The sequence below is a fragment of the Gallus gallus genome, chromosome 6, assembly GCF_016699485.2.
Source record: "Gallus gallus isolate bGalGal1 chromosome 6, bGalGal1.mat.broiler.GRCg7b, whole genome shotgun sequence".
Taxonomy (NCBI): Eukaryota; Metazoa; Chordata; class Aves; order Galliformes; family Phasianidae; genus Gallus; species Gallus gallus.
The window spans coordinates 21,764,589-21,788,952 of record NC_052537.1 but is presented as its reverse complement, the minus strand read 5'-3'; the positions used below and the strand labels follow the sequence as shown (position 1 = coordinate 21,788,952).

General features: G+C 39.2%; 1 protein-coding gene and 1 long non-coding RNA gene across 4 annotated transcripts in view; one reads left to right on the top strand and one right to left on the bottom strand.

Annotated features, from left to right (window-relative positions):
- Nucleotides 1–946: 946 nt before the first annotated feature.
- Nucleotides 947–24,364, top strand: part of BTAF1 (B-TFIID TATA-box binding protein associated factor 1) — a 43,456-nt gene continuing 20,038 nt past the window's right edge. For 2 of the 3 annotated variants that reach the window (XR_005861017.2, XM_015288828.4), the window contains exons 1-14: nucleotides 947–1,256; nucleotides 9,559–9,682; nucleotides 10,768–10,882; nucleotides 13,014–13,160; nucleotides 15,265–15,425; nucleotides 15,722–15,858; nucleotides 16,493–16,604; nucleotides 17,507–17,575; nucleotides 20,097–20,186; nucleotides 21,353–21,448; nucleotides 21,684–21,860; nucleotides 22,403–22,543; nucleotides 22,668–22,792; nucleotides 24,178–24,298. Coding sequence is in view for 2 of the 3 variants with exons in the window: in XM_015288828.4 (XP_015144314.1) it covers nucleotides 1,243–1,256; nucleotides 9,559–9,682; nucleotides 10,768–10,882; nucleotides 13,014–13,160; nucleotides 15,265–15,425; nucleotides 15,722–15,858; nucleotides 16,493–16,604; nucleotides 17,507–17,575; nucleotides 20,097–20,186; nucleotides 21,353–21,448; nucleotides 21,684–21,860; nucleotides 22,403–22,543; nucleotides 22,668–22,792; nucleotides 24,178–24,298 (1,629 nt within the window). In the remaining variant the exon portion in view is untranslated. Of the gene's footprint in view, nucleotides 1,805–9,558; nucleotides 9,683–10,767; nucleotides 10,883–13,013; nucleotides 13,161–15,264; nucleotides 15,426–15,721; nucleotides 15,859–16,492; nucleotides 16,605–17,506; nucleotides 17,576–20,096; nucleotides 20,187–21,352; nucleotides 21,449–21,683; nucleotides 21,861–22,402; nucleotides 22,544–22,667; nucleotides 22,793–24,177; nucleotides 24,299–24,364 lie in introns of all 3 variants that reach the window. The other variant, XM_046942984.1, reaches the window with a different exon arrangement.
- On the bottom strand, nucleotides 1,797–24,258 carry LOC107053702. The gene is made up of 4 exons (XR_005861024.2): nucleotides 24,122–24,258; nucleotides 14,206–14,341; nucleotides 8,864–8,911; nucleotides 1,797–2,262 (listed from the first exon to the last, which is right to left on the bottom strand). It is a non-coding gene; the product is annotated as an uncharacterized LOC107053702 (long non-coding RNA).

Genomic DNA, 24,364 nt, shown 5'->3' with positions numbered 1-24,364 from the left:
CTCATAGGAAAAAAAAAATCTATGATTGTGTTTTCAACTCATCACATGAAAGGTTACGTGCGCCAGCTCTATTTATGTCTCGATCTGGGCTCATTAATGCAGATTAACTCCAAAACTCTTCCTCTGTCTGATTTCCCGATTTCTCTCGCCCCGGATCCTGAGGTGACGGCACAGCCCGCTGAGTTCGGCGGCCGTCCCGGCGCGGGGCCCTCAGCGCCTCGGGGCACGGCAGAGCGCGGGAGGGCCGCCTGTCTGGGCCGCGCCGGGGTCGGTGGCGGTTAGAACCGCTGTGACCGAAACGAACGGCCGCCGGGCGGCTCTGGTCACGGCTCCCCGCTATCACCTCCGCTTCCAGCCCTGACTGAACGACCGCTCCGGAACGCCGATGGGGCCGCGAGGCAGCGGCAGCGGCCGGCCCCACCCCACCAGGCCTTGGTGCGCAAGCGCGGCGCTGGGCGCGCTGCACGCCGGGAGTTGCAGTCTCGGCGGGGCTCTTCAACAGCGCCGCATCGCCAGGGTGAAGGCCGAGGGACGGCGCACCTCAGCGAGCGGGGGCCGCAGCGTGAGCTCCCCGGACTCGCGCCGCCCTCTCCCGTCGCTTTGGCAGAGACGCGCCAGCACTCGGCGGGCTAGCGTGGAAACGCGCGTCTAGCACCTTTCTTGTGCCTCTCTTCGCTCCTCGGGGATGGCGACCGGAGCGCTCTCCCCCGCGCTCCTCCCTCCTCCCGCGCGCGGATGGCACAGCCCGCCGAAGGCCGGCACCCCGCTCCCAGCCGGCTCGGCGGGCTCCATGGCCGGCCCTGCTCAGCCCGGGTGCTGCGTGCGCCCGCCCTCCCCTCTCTTGGAAGCGCTCTCTCCATTGGCTGCGGCCGGGTGCTCTTGCCAATCAGGAAGCGGCTATCATGGAGGAAGGGAATAAATACAAGATGGCTGCTCGTATAAAACCAGGCATTGGGCTTCGCCCCGGCGATGGGGGAATTGAGGCTTTAACCCGCGCTCCGAGGGCTGCGCGCCGCTCTCGCCCGCGCTGCCGCCGCCTTTCCGGGCGGAGCGAGCCCCCGACCGCTATCGACCACAGCCGCGCTCAGCCGCTGCCCGCGGATCCCCGGCGGGGCCGAGGCCGGGCGCGGCGCACGAGAGGCCTGCAGCTAGGCCCCGCGCCTTCCCCCCTGCCACCGCGGCGCCGGCCCCCCGCTCGCCGTCCCGCCGCTCGCCTCTCGCCGGGCACCGCTCCGGGCGGCTATGGCCGTCTCCAGGTCGGTAGGAGCCGGGAAGGGCGGGAGAAGGAGGCCTGGGCGCCGCGGCGCTCCGTGTGCCCCTGCCGGGAGGGGGGGAGGTGAGAAGAGGGGCGTTAAGGAGGGCTGCCCGGTGCCCCCGCTTCCCTCGGGGCCCGCGGAGGCCTCGCGAGGCTGCCCCGTTGGGCTCGGGGCTGGTGGGGGCTGGGAGCGCTCCCCGGCCGGGAGAGTCCCGCGCCCAGCGCAGGGAAGCCACCCCCCCCCCCCCCCCCTTCCTTCAGGCCCAGGGCTCTGCCTCGGTTCCCTTCATCCCGCCGCCGTGGTGGTTTGGCCGGGCCTCCATGGGGTAGGACCGGGGGGAGCTGGGGTGACGCCGCCGAGTCTCAAAAACTGGGGATAAAGCCTTCTGCCTTCTGAGCCCCTAGCTATAAAGTAACCGAAATGAAAAGGGCTTCATGGGGAAGAGTGATTAGTGTGTTCTGGCTCAGCCTCAAGATGTAGGGCAGTATCTGCTTACACACATGTGCGCTGGGGTGTGCCAGCTCTTAAAGTTGCTCACTGATACAGAGGTATGTCTTAATAGAGCTGTTCTGTTAAAACTGCTGAGCCCAAATTCCTGCCATCTTTTTTTTTTCTGTGTGTGTGAAAAGGGCACGTTGAGCTTCCAAACTGAACAGTTGAAAGGAAACATAAATCCAAATTAACCTTGTGATAGATTAGACCAAAGTCACATGCTGGTAGAATCTCTGTACTTCTGGGGTACTGTAACAAACGTAAATTCTCTTTCTGAAGCTGTCCATGAAGAAGCATACAGTTCTGCTTAGCAGAGTAAAGGTGTGTGTGCTTATAAATCAAATGTGTTATAAATCAGACTTCTCAGTAGCACTGTGTCTTTTAAGGCTTCGATAGCAGGTGCGTTAGTTGGGGCTTAGGAGTTTCTTCAAAGTATCCCCTTATCTTGTTCTGCTCACATCTCTATCAGCCTTCTATGTATTGGGGAACTTTTTGTAATGCTTTCCATAAGAACCTGGAAGTAGAAAGAGATTGCTGTAACAAGGCTACTATGTAATCTAACACTGTAAGCAGTCATGTAAAATAGACTAATATTACAATTTAATTAGATAAGGAGCAGTCAGCTTAAGTAACTGTGCTGAGGTATGTCAGATACGGGGGCTGACTGGAATGCTGGGATGGAACTGAAAAGTTTGTATGCTGAGGCTGTGTCAGTTGCAAAGATTAGTAACAAACCCAGTTAACAGTGCCTCTGTTCTCTGTAAAACTACACTGCTTCAATGAAAAGCAGCAGTGAACTATGCAAAGATTTAGGTAACATCTGTTTGGTTGGTAACTGATGTAGAAACAAACTTCTGGTTTGGGTCAGGTTTGTCCTTAAACCTTCCTGCGAAGTACTAAAAAGTTGATGCATTAATCATGTCATATGATGTGTTGCTTCAGTGTATAGTCTTAAGATCAAAATGTGATACAAGTGAATGTGAAGTGCTGAGCTTTAATAAAAGTGCTGTGATACTTGTGAGTTGGTATGGAACTGTTTCAATTCCACATACAAATCGTGTGAAAGGATTGCTCGTTGGAATGCTGTAGCACCTTGATGATGCCTCAGGAACTCCTAAGTTTCTCTAATGTTCAGGTATGATACTACATACCTTCTATCTCACATTTTTTTTTAAGATGCAGCAAAACTTGCTCGTTACGTGGCAACTTTTGACAAATGCACCCGATACTGCAGGCTCAGTTGCTTTTGTAAATTCAGCAATTCTTATATTCACCTTTTATTTCAGAACACAGGATTTCTAAAGTTCTTCCTTTTCAAACAGTGTTCAAAACAGTTATTTGCAGTATGCTTCATAACCACGTTTCTGTAGAGGGTGTGGTTCCAGTTTCTCTGCTAGCTCCGTTTAATTGTAGAGATTGGATTTTTCTTCCTGTTAGCTAGCTACACTTCTATATTTTAAAGGACCAGTATCTTTCATTGGTGAGTGATTTTAACTGTACAGCTGTGGGGAGTGAAGGAGAAGCTTTCTTTAAAGACTGTAGATGTCACTGAGTGTATACCAGACATCAACTTAAACATAAAAACTTCAGGATGGTAAATTCTGTATTGACACCTCATTTAAAAATAAATGAATAATGGAGGGGAGGGAGCTGTGTTTTAACACCCTCAAAACAAATTATCAAGTGGTTTTTCTTGCAGTCAAGTTCAATTTCTGCTATTTAGCGAGTCGGAAACTTTTCTTACAACCTTAGTGTGGGTGATCTGCATAAATCTGGGGAGTGCTTTGGGATACCTCAAAACTGCAAATCTTAAGTCTAGTTCTGCTGTTAATAAGGTCATCTTACAAGCAGAAAATACCACTTGTGATCCACTGACAAAATAGTTGCTGACATTTCCATCTGCATTCTCTCTATATATACATGCTTGTTTTGTCAGTCTGCTCTTACATGAACTGAAGATCTACTCTGATTCTGAGATACACTAGAAAATACACCTAAAAGCAAACAGTTGCAAAGTAGTTTTTTTATGTACATTCATCTCTTTGGTAGTTTTATGCTGGAAAGTCAAATGAACCTCATCCTCCCCAGAAGTGTGTTTGAGTGGGTGATGTTCTTTCTATACACAAGCCAGTTTGTGTAGACATTTGTTCCCTTTTCCTGTCTAAAAGTATAAATGAATTAGTATAATATTTGCATAGGTAATAAAAAAAATCTTGACAGTGGAACTGAGAAGGAAAAAAAAAAGGAAGTGAAAAGTTTTGCTTCAGCTCAATTCCTGCAAAGTGTAGATGAATAAACCCAGTGCCTTGTGAATAAGCTCTTGAGATACTTCAAGTGAAAAATGAATACCGCCAGTCTGTGGGGAAGAACAGCAACAACAACAATCCTGGGTTACTCAGTGGTTGAGCTTCAGTAGATGATTAAGTGCTGATGGTACCTCTCAATATCCAATATACGACTTTTCAGTTCCTTTAATTTGTTTAAAGGTAGTTCATGTATCATCATTTCAACACCAGGGCTACTCATACTTTTGAGGGCTATCTCAGTGTGAAGGGGGAAAAAAAAAAAGTCTTTAAATGCATGAAGCTGGTAAGATGCATTAAGGGTAAACAATTTTAAATTAAAAGGTATACCCTTAAGTTCACCCTGATATACCTTCTTGAAGACAGTCCTTTCAGAGTAATTTCAAGACACTTTCTAAGCAAGTAAGGGGGAGCATAACAACCTGCAGTTGCAAGCCATTCTGTGTTTGGTCCTTACAATTGTAATGCTAGTTTCTGGAGTTTTCAGGGCCTTAGTTTGCTTGGATTTGTGTATAACTGGAAGTATGTAGACTTGAAAGGTAGTTTTCAATTCAAAAGAAAAAGAGTGTCAGAAGGCTGTAGTAGTAAAGCCACTGGAAAATACATAGACCTCATATATTGCTCTTGGCTACTGAACTGTTGGGCAGCATCTTCCTAATAACAAACTGAGGCTGCTTTGAGTGGTATCATTACTTATCTAAAATGTGAAGTTTAATAGCACCTAACTAGGGGACTGAAATGCTTACAAGATAGCAAAATCCTCCAGAACTGTTATAGGTTCTGTATACCTTTTAGAAGTGTTCTTTTGGGCTTATCATAGACTTTTCCTAGATAAAGGACTTTGTTTTCTGATCATTTGGAAGCCATTACATTGTGCATGAAAACCAAGAACTAAGCTGAACAAGAAGTGTGCTTTCATTGCTATTTAAAGAAAAATGAATAGTTATATTCCTTTCAGAATTTCTGCAGTTTGCATCATACCTTCTCCCCTCTGAGTAACCAGAATAGGCAGGTGCATAAAGTGGTGCAATTAGCAGAGTTCTAGCTGAAAGGAGAGGAAAAATAGCATACATCCACTCTTGCTAATGGGGACTAACAGCCCAGTGTGGATCTGCTTCCTGCTGCTGTTTCTGGGAGGGAGCGTCTGTGCCATCAGGAGGTGAGCAGAGGTGCCATGTGCACTACTGCCCAAATGAGACAGAGCTGTAGAATTTCTCAGACACATAACAGACTGACATAAAGGTGGAAACCAAAGATTGCACTCTGATAAGAACTGTAACCTATTCCAGCAGTTAAAATGAATGCTTATCAAGGTATTCTGTGTCACTTGGTAATGCACTTTTTATATTGTTTTGAATATCTTTACAACTTTCTGATTTCTTGTGTTATTTTCTTGGTGTTTTTGTAATGTAAGTGGCCATATGTATTGAGTTTGGATGTAGATATGTATGTAATAGCTAACAAATAAAGCTTGTATAACCTAATACTGGTTCATATGTTATATCATATATACATTCCATAAGAAACCATTAACTTCTGCATTTGGTTGGCCTCTGCATGCAGTACATAATACTGTGACCAGTGTAATGATGGAGCTCTCATTTCATTTAGGTGTCCCTTTCACTGCTCTATAGGAAATGAAGAGTGTCTGCATCCCTAACTTCGTAACTGTTTACAGTTCATTTTTTATGTGTATCCTCCCATTTCTTTGTTCTGAAATCCATTCACTGGTTATTTTCTCCTTCTTGCTGCCTATACTGGAAGTTGTTTGCTTGATGTTTAACAGTTTGTATGTGCTTTAACAGTGGCACAAGGTTTTTGAGCTGTGAAGCAGACCAAGCTGGGACCAAATGATGAAATAAAGCTCTGATTATTAGAATAACAGGAAGAACTCAAGTATCTGCATTGCAGCTTAAGTTGAACTTTGCAATGAGTGTCAAACCCTGTCAAGTCTAAAGTTTAGTTTGGTTAAGTTTACTAGGTTTGGGGCTATTTTTGTGTTATGAAATAATGCCTGGGAAGGTTCTGGGTCCTGAAGTGTGATTTATACTGGAAACTTGTAAAACTATTCCCTTTCTGGTGGATGCCAACTAGCAGTCTTGCAAGGAGATCCAAGTAGAGCATTCTGTGGATCACCCTGCAAGGGTTTTTGTACAGTCACACAATTTCTGTGGGTTGGAGGCTCGCTAGGATGGATACGAGCTGTTCTGTACCACTTGGCCTTGTTACTGACTGTGCCTTGGATGTTAATCGTACTGACACAAAATGGATGTAGGGTCCAAACTAATGGCTTCATTGGCAGCAGTGATCAGTTTGCTGTCTGTTCGAAGCCTAAACTCATTTGAGGTCAACAAATTTCAGGTTTCCCCAGCCGATTGGACAGGCTGCTCATGGTACTTCAGAACGCTTAACCTGGAGTTGAGCAGGATCCTTCCACAATTTAGCTGCATAAATCTTTTGGAAAAAGTTTGGGGATAACGTTGATACCTGGTCATTAACTATCCTGCTATTAGCTTTCTAATACCTCAACGGCTGACAGACTTTCAAATTCACAGAAAACAGCGTCTAGGTCATGGAATGACTGTACTACCTGTTGAGTGCCTCTGAGGTAGTTGTTGTAGTTCTTATTTGTAGTCTTTGCTGAAATAATAGACTCGAAGGGCAAAAGGCTTGTTAGATTTAGTGATATGGGACTCAGTTATAAAGTTTCTCTGTACTTCTATTCACAAAACCCTCTTCCGTTAATTAAACTGAGCTTACACGTGTAATCATTCTGTGTGTCAATGTTGACAAAGGGGAAATTCATCTTTAATCCCAGCCAACCTGCTATTCTGGTGAACAGTCTTGCAAATGAGACTGTTTACTGTTAGAGTTCTGTTACCTTTAGGATTGTTCAGTAAACTGTTGGAGTGGTAGCTGCTAAGAAGTGGAAGAGTCTGGTCCAATGTGAGATGGCTGTTCCCAGTTGATTGCAGCCCTACTGGTTATTCTTGAGTATCTCTCTTGGGTGGCTCTATACTGGAAGTAAGATTTCAACTTTTATCAAAGTGCGTTCTATTGAGAAATTCTGGCTTTGATTACTTGGAGTATTCATTTGCCTAATCTAGATGTCTAATGTCGATGTATCCTTGCCACTTCAGAATGATAAGGGTCCCCTTACATCTTGCCTGCTAGCCCTGCGTGCATGACTCATTTAGAAGAGTCTCAGACGCTACTAGATGCCTGTTCTTAAGCAGTTGGGCTAATGTCTCTGTGTCAGAAGTATTTCTGATGAACTCTGTGTCAGTGTAAAAGCTCACTCTAAATTTCTTAGAAGAAAAAGATATTTGAATGTGATACTGTTAATACTAGCTTTGAATTTCTGTTCCAAGTTCTGTCTGTCTCATTTCTCATTTGAGAGGAAAAAGATGTCTGCCTTCTTTCTAATGAGCTCATACCACGAGTTCACAGAGGTTCGGGTATCATTGTTGTCCTCTTGATGAGGTGTAGTTGTCTGCTTGCAACTTCCATATGCTTAGCACCTTTGTTTTAACTTTGTATGTAAATTAAACTTGTTACATTTAAAAATCACAGATTACAAATGTAGTCTGCTGCAGTTAAAAAGGTGATACAGCCATGAAAGTTACAGGGCTTAGAAGTGACTGTCTAGTTTTATAACTAAAACTGGAATTAAACTTGAGCTTTTCTGAGGGTAGGCCGTCAGTCATTTCCTCTTTTGAGACATGAAGAGTTGTTTGCTGAGGAAGTGGTCTAAGTTTGCGCATTCTATGTGAATGTGGAGATGAAAAAAGATACTCTGATAGTTGAAGGAGTGGGTGGCACTAAATGGCAAAGTTCTTGAGCTTGGAATGCTGAAGACCAAAAAGGGTGAGCATAAGCATGAGAGCACAAGCAAACTAGAGCAAGCTGTGGTTCCTCTGCAAGGTAGCATGTTTTGCAGTGAATAATACAGATCATCATAAATCAGATTGAGTTATTACTGTCAAGCATATTAAAGAAAAAAAATAACAATAAATAATGAAGTTCCCGAGGATGCGTTATTTCTGACTAGTGTGCTACAAGTGATTTGGAAGACTCAGATTGCTAAAGCTTTTGTTTTCATCTTTGACTGTGTAATAGCACAAATCCACTGGTTTAGAAATGTTTAGATTTTGATTTTATGTAGCATTAAAACAATTTACTAACTAGTAAATGATAGCAATTGAATTGTTTTATCTACAGAAAGTGAAATGGGCTTGTCTATTACAGTAGTAGGAAGAGAATTATTTCAAAGTTCATAAATGCCAAAAGTGTGCCTAAAATTCTAAAACGATTTGAAATAATTTGAGTTAGAAAATACCTTTTCTTTAATGGATACCTAGTCTCTGGTTGTTAGAACACACGGGTTTTGGAACTGTTATATTGCTGTGACATTTCTGCTGGTAGCACTGCTGTTCTGTTGCATCAAATTATATTCTCAGGAATAGATACAGTTCAAGTGTGTAAAAGAAAATACAGAATGCAGTGATGTACAGATTTTTTTTTTTTTAATTAGAAATAATGTTAAAAGCAATTCTGGTGAAATGTAATTAGTAGGAACAATCTAGCACACATTGTATTCATCCTTTTTCTGTATTTGCTAAAACCCGGGGTACGTGTTTGAGGAAGGGGAGTTGTCAGGTTACCTGTAGCCTTATTTCATCAGGCAGACCTAGATGGGCTGCGCTGCTGTGTAAATTCCAGCTTTGTGGTGGTGTGATATTTGAACAGAATGCTTATGATTACCTTTAAGAATAGAAGGGGCAATTCAGATTGTGCCGCATCAAGACTTACATTCAGTAGAGACCTCATACTGCACAGTGCCTCATGGATTTCAGCATTCTGTAAAGAGAATTATAATAATTGTTTTGAGAGTAGATGCTTGGAGTCTCTGTCACTAATACAAAATTACTGCAAAAACAAATCTGGTTTCTGTATTTCATGGGAGGGATGGAGGTATCAGAGTATTTCGAAGCTGTAAATTGGATCTTGTGTGTTCCAGGTAACTAGAGGGAAAATAGGTGAAAATTAAAAATTTCTGGTATCCTGAAAAAGTAGAGTATGACTATAGATAAGAGTCTTCAGAATAAATGATAATTTACAGTATGAATGATTGAGCCCTTCGCTTTCTCTGACAGAATTTGCTGAAGGTTGCTTACAACCTAACAATACCAGTCTTTCAAAATTAAAAATGTTCTGTCTCAGAAAAAAGGAAAAAAATTCATTTTCTTCTTGTAACTCGCAGATTTTTTAGAGCTAAAGTTTCTAAAAGCTTCTCCATTGTTTTTTTTTTTTTTCCTACCAGATTACATATGCTTTTGGAGAAAGTACAGTTGCTATTAGGCATACGTACATTTGTCAGTCTGTCAGTTGGCAGGCAAACATTTCTATTTGCGTTAGATAAACTGGAAAATCTGGGAGAATATAAATAGAAATGGCCAACTGAACTATGAATAGTGTAACGTTTTTGTTTTTTGTCAATCATTCAGGCTTGATCGTCTCTTTATTTTACTGGACACCGGTACAACACCAGTAACAAGAAAAGCAGCTGCGCAGCAACTCGGGGAAGTAGTGAAACTGCACCCTCATGAATTGAATAATCTCTTATCTAAAGTAAGCATCGTGGGTTTTTTTTGTCTTTCTGGTTTTTTGTTTTTGTTTTCTGATACTGCTATCAGGACTAAAATAGTGAGAATAGAACGAGTTTTCTGGGATGTGGTTTCTGTGGATAGAGGCAGCTGAAAGTATAGTATTTTTGTGGAGCTCTCTGAAAAAAGGAGAAGAAAATTGGCTGGGTCTTTAAAGGCATGTTGTTTTGGTAGCCTCTGAGAGGGTTGTATAAGGCAGGTTTCACTTTGCCTGCAGTAATGGTATTCAGTGTTTGCTGAAAGTTCAGATTTTCTTCTATAGAAAATTCAAATCTCTACTGACTTTTAAATGTTTTGCTGCCGCTTTTAAAGATTGTTGCTTGTGTGGTACAGGATTGAAATTATAGGAAGCTGCATGTCTTTAAAAAGGCTGGAAATTGGAAATAGGTTTCCATTAGTTTGAGACTGTAGTCTGGCCAAGTCCAGTAAAAACACCAAAAATAGGTTTGTATCTGACAGCTGGTGATGGCTGAGCGGCCTCAGTTCTGCTTTTATTGAACAGGTGTTCTCACCACAGTTTATGATACCAACAGAACAGTCAGGGAATCATGAATATCAAACCACCTTCAGTGAAAGAAATAATTCTTCCAGATTTGAGGCATGAAGGGAAATCAGTTTAGAGGAGCATATGTTGTTGCTAGTGATCCATCTTGGCCTTCTTCGGTAAAATTTTGAAGTCTATTGTTCTTTTTGGAACACTTTTAGAAAGAAAAAAAGTTTCAAGCCTTGTTTGGTACCTAGAGGTACATTGTATAAAGTGAAGTCTACATTGTATAAAGCAAAGCTAACTTTGGCTGATTCAACTAAATACAACTGGCAAGTTCTTAAGGACTGGCTATGGCAAAGGTTCGGCTAAGCAGCGTAAATGATACAGCCCTTATAGCTTGTTTGGGTGGGGTTTTTTTTGTCCTTTGTTTTAATTGTTTTGAATCCTGTTTTGATCCACAGCAGTAAAAGTGTTATATAGAGAGTAATAACTGATAGATGCTTTAAAAGTATGTTTTGTTTTTTTTAACAAAATGTAATTTATTTGTTAATTTCTCTTTAAAGGTGTTAGTGTATTTAAGAAGTACAAATTGGGATACCCGTATTGCAGCTGGCCAAGCTGTTGAAGCAATAGTGAAAAATGTACCTGAGTGGAATCCAACTCCAAGATCAAAGCAAGGTGCTTCTTAAATGAATTATGTAGAGTAGTACACTGTTTATCTGATGCAAACTGACTGTGATGTAAAAAGTCTTAAGGCAGCTGTGCCATTCTGTTTAAAATGAACCCGCTTTTTTACTTGATGTTCATGGACTGGAGTAACCTCTTTAGCTCGAGATGTTCGTATTCAGTTACAACATTGTGCATGACCTTTGCTTCTTCTAAGATTCACGTGCTTCTGCTCTGTACCCTCATAATGCTTTACGCTGTATAATTAAGAGGAATAATAACTGGTGAAACAGGGAAACTTTTAACTGGTCAATTTTGTCATATTTTGCAGTTTCTGAAAGCACCTTTCTGAGAGAGGTGACATGGCAGCTTGCTGCCATCTGTTTGTGCTCACTTTGTATCTGGAGTTGTATCCCTGTATTAGGGATGTTGCTTCCATTTGTAACAAAATTCATATCTGCTTTGAGGTGCTCTCACATTAGTTGCATTCAGTGCCTCCTTGTTCCATTATTATACAATCTGCTAAGCAGTTTCTGCACCTGTCCTATTCACTGCCTTTGTTATTTTTATAAACATTTGCCATATTTGCACCCCTTCAACAGTTTTCTCCTCTTCACCTTGAAAAGTTGTCTCCTATTCAGTTTCTCCTCAAAAGACAGCTGCTCTATCTTTTGGACAGCTTTATTTGTAATTTTCAGTGCTTTTTCTTACTTGTGTTCTCCTTGAGATGCACATACCTGCTTGTAGTATACTTGCATCTCTACAGTACTGGCATTTATATGTAGTGGCAAAATGATGCACTTTGTCATGTTTTCAGTGTCCTTCCTGATGAAGCCCAGTACCCAGTTGGCTATTCTGTCGCTGCCTAATAAGCTGATATTTACAGAAATCTAACTGAAGGGCCTCCAAAATCTTCATTCATTGTTAACTGCCAGTTCTCACATCAGTGCTGCGTAGACACAGCTTAAGTTCTCAGTGTTGCACTTCATCTGCCATCTTGTTCTTAAAGAGTCCTTCTAGGATTTCATGGAACCACTGTGACATTTGGTTACCCAAAACTGCTTAGTGTCACATACATGATGGGAGAATAGTGTGTAGTGAAATCTCTGTCCTGTTGTCAAAGACACACAGATCGGTTCCAGCATCCACAGCTTTAATCTTTCTTTAACCAGCTTTCAGTATGTAAAAGGAGGCTTTCTCCAGTTCTGTAGGAACTTAGTTCCTTCGACTTTCAGTATGAGAACTTGCCAAGCAGTTTTGAATTTTTTAATAGGTCTCCTCTATCTGCATGTTAGAGCTCTTTAAGGATGTTGATAATCATGTTAATGAGAGGGTTTTTTCAGGAGCTATGCTGACTCTTTCCCAGTATATCTGTATACTTAGTAGCTTTATTTATAGTCTTTGCCATGTATATGTATAATGAAACATTATCTTCCTCTTCAGGTCTGAAGAAATGTAGGTATTACTCATTTCGTATGGTGCTCAATGTGCAATTAGATTTATTCTACTGCAAATGAACAAACTTTCCTAAGCAAGAGACAAATTACGAAAATAAAAGCTGCATTTCTTGTAGGCAATAGTGGTATTTGTAATGCTGATTTAATTCAGGATGTGAGCACACCAGACTGTGTAGGAATGAACAGTAAAACTATGCATGACTAGAAGCCACGAACACATGAGTACTGAACTCTTGAAGCAAAGGAATACTTTGGAAGTGAATTCATGACCAGGAAATGATAAGACACCTTGTGAGGATCAACCATCTTATTGTTGAAGGGGACAGTATCTGCAGCTTGTCTGCTCTCCTGCTCTCTTATCAGGGATGCCTGGCTGTTGGTTATGTGGCAGAGTGGGCACGATACTTAGGTTTGAACTATGTGTGAGCCACGTGCAGCTCAAACTTAAGCTGGCCTTATGTGTGTCTCTCAGTGTCCACGGTTTTAAAAAGCTACACTTACCAAGGGAGAAACACTAAGATTTGTTTTTATGAAATAGAGTCTTTGTTTTGTGAATGAAAATGCTGTATGCCTGATAATTCTGGGGAGCGAAATTACTTCTTCCTCTCTGACCATTATCTTCTGTCAAAATTTTGAGAACAATCTTCATCACATTTTCCTTAATATTATTTTCAATGTTTGCTTAGAGCCAGGATCAGAAAGTCCTATGGAAGATTCACCTTCAACAGATCGGTTGCGTTTTGACAGATTTGATATATGTCGCTTGTTAAAACACGGTGCATCTCTTCTTGGATCTGCTGGTGCAGAATTTGAAGTCCAGGATGATAAATCAGGTATATCTCTATATTTTACTTGCAAGCTAGAAAATTTTGGTCTGAAAAGGTTTGTTGTAGCTCTGTTTTAAGTCTAGTCATCCATGGTTTCTCAAAATGCTACAAGGAAGAAAATCTGCTCTAACATAACTGGTTTGTACTGTCTTTCTTGAATTAGAATGTTTTTATAGAGGGTGTGTGTGTATTGTTTTCTCTCACTAGAATTAGTGTAAATGTAGGGGGAGAGGAGAGCGGATTCCTAGCATTTCTGTAGATTTTTTTTTTTTTTTTTTGAGTTTCAGGAGATATGATCAATTGTTCCTTGCTAAAACAATGCACTCAGTATAGCTTGTAGGATGTGGCTAACTGAAAAGCATTAAGGTTTGAAATATAAGAGAGACTGTACAATAAATTTTTGAGGTCAGAAGGTCAAATATTTAAAATATTCAGTGCATATTATGCTACTTCAGAACTGCTAAATACCATAGCATGATCCAGGTCGTCCTATGATCTATACTGTTGTGGCATTTAAATGCTTATACAGACATCAGTGTTTTTATGGTCTCCTAGTGGAAAAGAGGGATAATAATCTTTTTCTGCAGTGAGTATGGAACAGCAAGTGAAAGTTATCTAGTATCAATTAGCTTATGGCTTCTATTAGAGATCATCTTGCTGCTTTCCCATCAGCGTATGGATAAGAAATGTGGAATGTGTTTAGTAACTTTGTGATAACCTTTTGTTTCAAGTAAATTGTCTGACAACTTTCTGCAGCTTCTTAGCTGAGAATTAGTTTACATCTGTAAAGTGGCATAAAATTATTTTGAAGATACATATGATATGTTGCCTATCAAGGTTGTGAATGCCCCCACCCTAGAAGCATTCAGGGCCAGGCTGGATTTTGTAGTAATCTGGTCTAGAGGGAGGCGTCCCAGCCTATAGCAGGGGGCTGGAACTAGATGATCTTAAAGGTCTCTTCCAACCCAAACTATTCTATGATTCTATATATATATAGATAGATAGATATAGATAGATTCTATACACACACACACACATATTTTTACTGTACTTTTCTGTGATATTTCCAGTCCAGATTCCAGTTTCTGCACCACCTGAAATGGTGCCATAGATAGGAAGGCATGCTGGCTGCAGAGCTGTCAGTTACTTATCCCCTGGGCATGCTGCGATCTGTGCCGTGTATCTACCTGTTAAGTAATAAAACAGATGGAATAGGACACTTTGGTTTTTCAGATGTTTGTTATCCCGCTGCCTTATTATCACATGACATTGTAAATAGTATTGAAAATAAAAAATTAAAAAATTGATATAAAATATCTTAAAAAATGACTTAACTCTTAAAATTGCTTTAGTTGATGCTTTTTTAACTGATAGGAAAATTTACAGTTGCTTTCTGTTCTGTGTTTTATAGCAGCTTTCCTTTTCAAGTAGGTAGTCAGCATGAATGGATATAAAGCAAACTTATTTGGCAAAAACAGACTCTAAAATTTTCTAGATGTTAACTAATTCAAGTATTTAGGATTCACAGTGTTCTTGGGGTAGTTTCAATTAAGCTTCTAAGTGAGCCTTGCTTGACACATGAAGTTTAAGGATTAGTCTTTTAACAGACTCCAGCACCCTGGGAACATCTTGCATATGCTTCAGGGTCAGTTGCTTTCATGAGAAAAAAGAAGTTTTGGAGAAACAAACAAACAAAATAAAGCAGAAGAGGAAAAACAACCCTGAACAAGGAGATTCCATGTGGATGCACGTGTTGATTAACACAGTGCAGGCTCTCAAATCAGTTGCTGGATTTAGATTTAATTTTAGCATTAATTTCTTCCAAAGTGCAATTTCCTAAATTTTTTTTTCCCCCAAAAGCTGTTTTCTTTTTGTTAACTTCTGTGGACCCAATGTAATCTAACTTTATGGGAGCCATTTTCTGTTTAAAAATCACTTGAAGTAGTTCTATAGCTTTAACACCAGAAATTTCTTTCTAGGAATCAATACAATTGGCTTTAAAATATTTTATTTATATATAATCTCAGTACAGTTTAGATTAGTTCTATGACTAGTTCATAGATCTGCTTGGAAATCTGACGTGTCTGCCTTTCTGGAAAACTTTTTAAAGGTGAAATTGATCCTAAAGAGCGGATAGCACGACAGAGGAAACTGTTACAGAAGAAGCTTGGCTTAGATATGGGTGCTGCAATTGGGATGAATACCGAAGATCTGTTCAATGATGAAGATCTGGACTATTCACCTTCTTCAGTTTCACTAGTAAACAAACCTGTAGGTAAAACCTCGGGCTGTTTCACTGCAAAAAATAATACAGTGAGCTTGCTTTATTTCTGCTTCCACAGTTATTAAAATTTTTATATTTTAAACATGATCAACTTCTAATATGGTATGCTTTGGCTTCTTGAACCCTTAAACCCCATACTTCCACATTAGTATTATTTGATGTCAAACTGCTGCTCTGAGTTTCAGTTAATGGAGAGTTGGGGAAGTTGAGAACAATGTGGGTTTGGGGATTTTTCAGAACCTTTGTTATAAGAAGAGCTCACAATGAATGGCTTCTCTTTCAGACTCTTCAGGCCGCTGAGTTAATTGACTCAGAATTTAGAGCTGGTATGAGCAGCAGACAAAAGAATAAAGCCAAAAGAATGGCTAAGCTGTTTGCAAAGCAAAGATCTAGAGATGCAGTGGAAGCTAACGAGAAGAGGTATAACAGTGAACTATTTTGCTCTTTTTTTCTGTTAGGCTTGAATTGTAATTTGATTGATCTGTTGAAAAACTTCCTACAGTCTTTGCCTCTTAAACTTTTACACGCTAATTTTACTGATGGAAGCAAGGTGCTGCTGTACTTATTCCTAGTAGACTAGTAAAAACTGGCTTTCAAGGGATCTTGAAATAATGGGATGCTGCAGTTTAAAATGTCTGGTTTGTCCCTGTTGTTAAATGCATCTTGAGAACAGTACAAGAAAATGGGGGAATTAATACATTAAAAATATTAGATATGACTTTCCCACGTATGATGGTACGTTCCTTGTCACTGGAGTTTAGTGACATGTTATTGTGCCTGCTATATTTACAAAGAGCAGTAAACAGAATTATTTTTCCTTGGTTTATTTAAGAACTGTATTTCTTGGGTAAAGCTCAGAAAGATTTTCATTTGGCCTCCTGGCTCTATTTTGTTAACTGCAACTTTGTATGTATTTTGCATGTTTCAGAAGGCATTACACTTTTTTGTTCAGATTCTTGCCACGCTTGACTGCGTCTGAGACTTCAGCTGTAGAAGTAATTGCTTTTTCTAAAGCATACTTTCAGTCTATAAACTTATATTTGTTCCTTCTCAGCAATGATAGCACTGATGGGGAACCAGAAGAAAAGAGAAGGAAAGTTGCAAATGTTGTCATCAACCAACCTGCCACAGACTCAAAAACATTGGTAGAAAATGCTTCAGAAGAGGTATGATGCACTGTTCTTCTGTTAGTGAAAATGATCAGTTGTTTAGCAGAGTAACATAAAAATTCTTTATGCTCACAAATTATAAAGTCATTTTAGGATTATGAGTGAGAGGAAAGAATGACGTTGGCAGCTTCAATGAAGCAAATGGGCTTCAAGCTGTATGTAGCATTGAGAGGAGAACACATTCAATCCATCTGTATTAGTTTGTGACCCAGGTGAACCTGAATGGGTGGATTACAGGTGTTGGACCTGGGTATCAAACTATCAAATGCTAAATGCTTAGATAAAAGATTACACTGAGCTATACATAATTTGATCTAAATGTTCATGTACACTTTAATCTTTGCTTTAATTTAATTAGGCATGATTTAGATTCTATATTTAGTAGCAAATATGTTTGCTTCAATTGAATGAAAAGCCAAACAATTTTAAGAAATGCTATACCAGAATACCAATACTGCATAGAAGTTTATTTTGCAGTGACTTTACGTTGATTAAACTCAAAAGAAGTTTTTCCTAACGTAGCTTAGTAATAGAATTCTTATTTGCAAAACAGTGATTGGAAAATGCATTTATGAAAGTTTAATGACAGCTGTAAATTGAGGTGCTGCTGGTTGCTAGCCTTTTGATTGCTTTGTCTTTATGATGGTGTAAACTTCCTAATGTTAGTATCATAATTTTTTTTTCCACCGCCACGTCAGCTTCCTTATAAGAAATTCTAGAATAACAGATATGCTTCTTCTCATTTTCAGTAATGCAGAATATGTATTGAAAAGTTGGTGCTTATTGCTTGATTAGTTGATCTAATGACATTATCTAATTTCAATCTGTGATTTGCCTATTTTGCTTTTCAAAGACAGTGCATAAATTTAAAGAATCACAACTATTTATTATGAATTTAGGCAAATGAATGGCCTCTGGAAAGCTTTTGTGAAGAGGTGTGCAATGATCTCTTTAACCCTTCCTGGGAGGTAAGACACATGCAGTATCTATGGTGTAGCTATATAAGCTTGATAAGAGGTAGACTTAAATAGAAATTCTATGCTTAGGACTTGAGCATTTTGCTTGGTAGCAAAACTTACAAGAATCATAAATATAGATTACATACTTGAGACCAATCTGGTTTTACAGAATTTCTTACGTGTTTTTTAAGAGTTACTTAAAGGGGAAATGAAATGAGAATTTTGCAAGTATTGACATTTGAGCAAAATAACGTTAAGTAATTAAAACAGGCTTATCAAGACTTTGAGGAATACTCTGCAAGCGCTGCTGACAATGGTAGCATATCTGTCTAATTCTCATCTAGAAGAGGGGAAAAATCACTTTCACAGTGGATACACTACAAATTTTTGTCCTCTTCATTTATGAAAAGGAATTTACTTTTTTTTTTTAAGAATTACATTAAATTCAACTACAAAAACTATATATTTGAGACTGCTTATTTCCAAAATTCAAAGTTGTTACGCTCATGCATTTACTCAATCCCTATACTGTTTTCCACAAGCTTTCCTATTAATTCCAAGCAAAAATACGAAGTAACTGACAAAGGGTTTTCTTCCTTGGCAGAAGATGGGAATAACTACTGTGAACTAACCTCAATTTTGTAAAAGAATATTACTGTTTTGAAAGCTCAAATGTTAGCACCGACTGTAATATACTTAGGTGTTATCTGTATCACTGGTTCACCAATAGCAAGTTGGCTCTGCCCGTGCTGACCTCAATCTTGGAAAAGCAGAGATAGATCATCCACAGCCAGTATGAGTATTTTGGGCCCTGAAAAAAAGCTTAATTACATCCATGTGGCACATCACTGTATCTAAACTAATAAGCCTCATTTTATTTCAGGGCAGACTGTTTGCAGCTGAAACGAAAGTCCGCTTGTTTACTGACATGCAGACACTCTCATAGCCTTCTTAGTACATGTCATATGGGGTGTGCAGACATGTAACAAGGAAGTAGATCAGTACAGATTCATTTTTACAATATGTTCTCGATGGAAGAACAGGTTAAGCTATCTCAAAACACATGTTTTTAAATCGCCCTCTGGCATATTCTTGCTATGTCTATAGGCAGTCTGGATGACTTGTTCAGACTGCTTGTCTAGCTTATAGGCAGCTGAAGTCAGGTGTGTTGAATCCTACTGCTGGTATTTCCTTGATATATTTTCTTCTTGCTGCTGTTCTTTATTTTCAGAAGCTGAGAAGTTAACTTCTCAGGAAAGTGTTCTTTTGTCTTGTAAAAACTAGTATAAACAAGTGTATACACAAGTGATCAGTGTATAATGAACACTTAAGATTTTAAGACTATGCTTTCTGGCTGTTTTTTACTGGCTTACAGATTTCACCAGCAGCCACTGAGCTGTACATGTTTCTGTTTATATTTCATGTAAAATTCTCAGATAACTTGGAGAATCTACTAGCCACTTGTCTCTAGTTGTTACTGTCATTAAATGTACCATCAGCAAGCATGTATATTAGGTGCTCTTCATAAAAATAACACACTAGATTCTGCTCTAACCTATGTAAAGGCCTCCCAATGAAAACCAAGCTCAAATTTTTGCTTTTGTAACTTTCTGTGCAGCTGCTATGCTGACTTTTCTTGATTATCCAGTTGTAGCTAGTTAGGGATCAAAAGTATGAGAAACAGGTATTGCCATAGCATACCTTTCTGCTGGTATTCTGTAATCTCCAAAACTCTTCCTCTTCCTACATGCATTCAACTCTTTATATTTGGTGAGTGCATATACATGGCTGTAATTTGCTTTGCCATATTTGTTCACTTTTCTCTTAATATTTGGCCAAGCAAGGTAGGTTTATAAACTAAGCTGAATAGTAATTCTCAGAAACTTGTTTTGTGGATCCCAAAATATCCACTGAGGATCTAAACTCAGTTTATAAGAAATAGGAAATCTACTAAGTGCGTTGCTTTTCTTTAGCTTATAAACTTAGTAAAAGTGGTTTATCTTTGAGCAGCTCCTTGTGCTGCTCACTTCCCACAAAGTCAAAAACTGCAGTGGTCCAGTAGCTAACTGCCAGAGTGTTTTATATAGCTCCTGAGATTCATATGAAGTGACCATATTTGTAATTGTTGATCTGTCTCTGAAAACTAGTGTTTTATAACATAGTGAAGTAAAACTAAATGGCAAGTGCCTTGTTGGGTACGTTTGTGCAAATATGGTAACAGAATCTTCTCTGATAGAAAACAGAAACAATTCTTACTTGCTTCTGTCCATAAACTCATAAATATTTAATAAATACTACTCTGTTCAAAAACAATTAATCTAATTTTACCTAATAAAATACTACCTTTGTCCACAAGTCTATGAAGTGCCACTAACTCTACAGCATTGCATATATCTCTATTAGGGAAAAAAAAGTTTAATTGCCTAGTGTTGCACTGTGGCTTTTATTTATTTATTTATTTTGCATGGCTTTTTTTTTAATCTTCTGTTCCTAAATCTTCTGAAACTGACGTTTTATTTCACTTTTCTAGGTTCGACATGGTGCAGGTACTGGACTGAGAGAGATACTAAAAGCTCATGGTAAAAGTGGTGGTAAAATGGGAGACAGCTCTTTAGAAGAGGTGAGTTTCCAGTCATGTAAATTTAACATGTAGCTTTTTTGAATTACATTTAGTAAACTGACTTCTTACAATACTTAAGCTTTGCAGAAGATTGGTGATTCTGAGGGGATACAAACCATGAGATCTTTCTACTTAAAACAACCTTGATCAAATCACCACCTCAACTGCTTAAACGTTATGCACAAAAGTATTTACGTAATTCCCATGTATTTAAATGGAAAACTTTTAATTTCTTAAGAGTGATGATTTGTTTAATAGTGAATCTCATTCACACTGATAGTACAGTAAAAGCAGCAGAGAGAGCTTGTGGTTTAGAGAGTGCTGAAGAATAACGAGATACATATATGATATGTGTGTCAGTCTACTTCAGTATACTTTATGTACAGAGAAAGCAGAAGCTGCTGTCTCTCCTTGCTTCCATGTTGTATTTATGCCTTGGAGATTGCAGAGTAATAACAACACATACTGCGATGATAAGATAATCTCATCAGGTTCTTATTTATGGAAAGAGCCTTTGCACTTCAAAGGCTGCTGTGCATTCCATGTGCAGTATGGACATAGTATGATCAAAGATTTAAAAATTACCACTTTAATAAGAGAAATGGTAATCTAGTAGACAAACAGTGGAGGTGAGAAAGATGATATCTGATTAGTAGTGAGAAACCCCTTTTATGGTGTTTCTCCTCTGGGGTTCAGAGTTGTGAAGCTTTTGGGCCTCTAACAAGATGCCAGTCTCAAAGCAAGCTTGATGTAATTACCTAAATCTGGTGGAGACTTGACTGAGAAGTGCACTGGATCATGCATCACAGTCCATGTTTATTTCTAAATACTCTTCAAACACATTGTAATTTGCCTAGAACGCAGCAACATTACTATAGATTATGAGTGACCTTTGCATGATGCATAGGAATAAAATCATCTGTCTACCTTACTTAATGCTTCACAGCCTTTTGATGAAAGTACTATGTGTACCATTGTGATGTTTGTGATAAGCCAGGTCAGAGCTACATCAGTGCTGACTATTCTGCCTTAATTGTGCAAGATGACTGCAGTCAATTTAAACATACACTGTGATACCATTTTAAATATAAATTTAGCAAACACAAGCATGTCTAAAATCCTTTATGAATAAATACAGACTAGGTGTTCATTTTTTCTTTTTACAGATGATTCAGCAGCATCAGGAGTGGCTGGAAGACTTGGTTATTAGACTTCTTTGTGTGTTTGCATTAGACAGATTTGGAGACTTTGTTTCAGATGAAGTAAGTTGTCTGAGTGAAGAGGTAGATCAGCAGACTTCTGCAGGAGATGATATGGCAGCAGATTCGCTACACTTTTTACAGTGCTACTGCATGTGCTTGCTCTAACTGCTCACAGATGCTTACTACAAAGTAGCAGATAAACATATTTCACCTTGTATAACATTTCTGCTCATCAGATTCTACTCATGAATTTGTAAGTCAAATTTCATAATGAAATGCCTTTTTCATCACCTAGGTGGTAGCACCAGTACGTGAAACTTGCGCTCAGACTTTGGGAGTGGTACTGAAGCATATGAATGAGACTGGAGTTCATAAAACTGTGGATGTTCTCCTGAAGCTGCTTACTCAGGAGCAGTGGGAAGTGAGACATGGTGGACTCCTAGGAATAAAGTATGCTTTGGCAGTGCGTCAGGTAATAACTCTCATGACAAACTGTAGAAAGCTTTGGAGCAGAAAGCTCTGCTCAAAGATGAGGATGTGCTGGAACAAAAGATAGGTATGAGAAAACCAAACTTGCTTGCACTGCATCTCACATGGGTTAAGATGTATGACTGCAACTTTATTATCCAGGCTGCAGAAATAAGCAGGTGTTTGGCTGTGTGTCCTACAACTGTAACCTCATTTACAGTTACTTTGTACAAAACAAATTATAAATAGAGGCTGTGCCTTTTTAACTTTGATACTTTCATGTGTGAGGTTTACAGATCTGTGTGCTACAAGAGGTTTAGTTAGTTCATGTTACTATTCTGCAAACATTGGGTTCTTGTTTATTCAAAAACTGAGCTAAATTGAAGTTCAAATTTATAACCTAGGTTTTACTTAATGAATGGTACCTTCCAATATTTAGATTACATTATTAGACTTGTAGCTTCCTGTTATATAACAAGTATTTTTTAGTTGTTTGGTGCGTGATGTGTTTTTTAAGTTTAAAAATGCTTTTGCTCTTTTTGGCAGGACATGATTGATACATTACTACCTAAAGTGTTGCCTGCAATAGTTGAAGGTCTCCAAGATCTGGATGATGATGTCCGAGCTGTTGCTGCAGCATCTTTAGTACCAGTAGTGGAAAGCCTGGTCCACCTCCAGTCTCAAAAGGTAACTGAGCTGTTTTCCATCAGTTCTGATGGAAAATTTCATTGAGCAAAGAAAATAACATGTAACAGCAGCTGAATATTTTTCTTCTTTTTGTCTGATAACCTTTTCTGCTTATTTGTCCTAGGTGCCTTTCATTCTTAATACATTATGGGACGCGCTCCTCGAGTTGGATGACTTGACGGCTTCCACAAACAGTATCATGATCCTTCTTTCTTCTCTTCTGACTTATCCTCAGGTCCGCAAATGCAGGTAACTTTATAATTTGTATTGCTTCAGAATTCAATATAACTCTCAAGTTATTTTCAGATTGGAATAATCAAAATAGCGCTCCAATCACATGCCAAGGAGATATGTAATTAGTATTTTAATTTTACTCTTGCTTTTCCTCAGAGGTGAAGGTTAGGACAGTGCTTCCAGTTTCATTTCATTAGTAGTGGGCCCAAAAATAATTAAAAGGTAGTAGATGATGTTTATTATGGGTCTTTTGCTTTTCCTAACTCCACTGGTTGTACTGGGTATTTTGTAAAATGTATTAGCTGCACTTATATGGTGATCCTTTCCACAATTTCTTATCTGCTCCTTGTTGACAAATTCCAAACAAGTGTGCAAACTATTTACATTAAAGCACCTGCACATTATAACATTACTATTGCACATAGAACTCTACTATTGAAACAGTTCAAAAGAAGTGTAAACACGAAACCTTGCATCAATAGTACAACCAGTCATTCTGTGACTGATAAAGGTAGATAAAGCAGTGGGTAAACTTGATTTCTGTTCCAAAATGAAAAAGAGGAGAAAAAATTGCCATATAAAGTTACTGGAACATCCATTGAAGAAAGCAGAGGGGAGATGTTAAATATTTGTCATTATGTATGACAGAGAACAACATTTGCCCCTTCTTCAAAGACAAGTTTCTTCCTTCCTTACTAACTCTTAATATTAAAAGGCCTCCCCCCCCCCCCCCCCCCCCCCAAATATAAGTTTGTAATTGCAAAAAGCAGTAATTCTTAGCTTTCTAGAACAGGAAAACAAATCCTTCCTTACGTTTGAAGACAGTGTTGAGCTTCAGTCTATTCAGGACTTTCAAAGTAAAGGAATTGCATGTTAGCATGTTCTTTCATCATATGTCAACTCACAGCTGCTACACTTAACACACCTTGCCTTTCACGTTCTGATTGAACGTCACTGCCAAAGCTGGTTTTAGCACAAATACAAAGTTAACGCAGTTCTGCCACCAGCAATCCCATCTGTAAATCATCATGTAGTATCAGTTGATGTCCAAGTTCATGCATAATAAATAAAAACAAACTTGGATCTTAACTTATAAATACCTAATAACAAATTCCAAAGTAACAAAGGCGAAAGAATAACTTAGGAAACAACACAGTAAAAATACATGCTTAAATCAACTAGTGCTCCTTACTATAAGGAAAAAAAGCATTTTTCATGAAAAATAATGATGCTGACTCAAATTATTTATAAAACGTTTAAGTTGTAGTAATGTGATCCTTTACTTAAAATGACCCAATATATGCAATAACCTCTTTCCTCTGCATAAAACAAAATTAACTTAACTGTGTTTTCATTTTTTCCTCTTCTCACTGCCTCTCCATCGCTCCTTCATGTACTAGTATTCAGCAGTCGCTCACAGTGTTGGTTCCACGTGTGTGGCCATTCTTGCATCATACCATATCCTCTGTACGAAAAGCAGCACTGGAAACATTATTCACGCTGCTCTCTACCCAAGACCAGGTAAGAATTGGAGTTACTGGCATTTTGTTATGATGTCTATTGGAATCTTCTCAATCACGATAATTC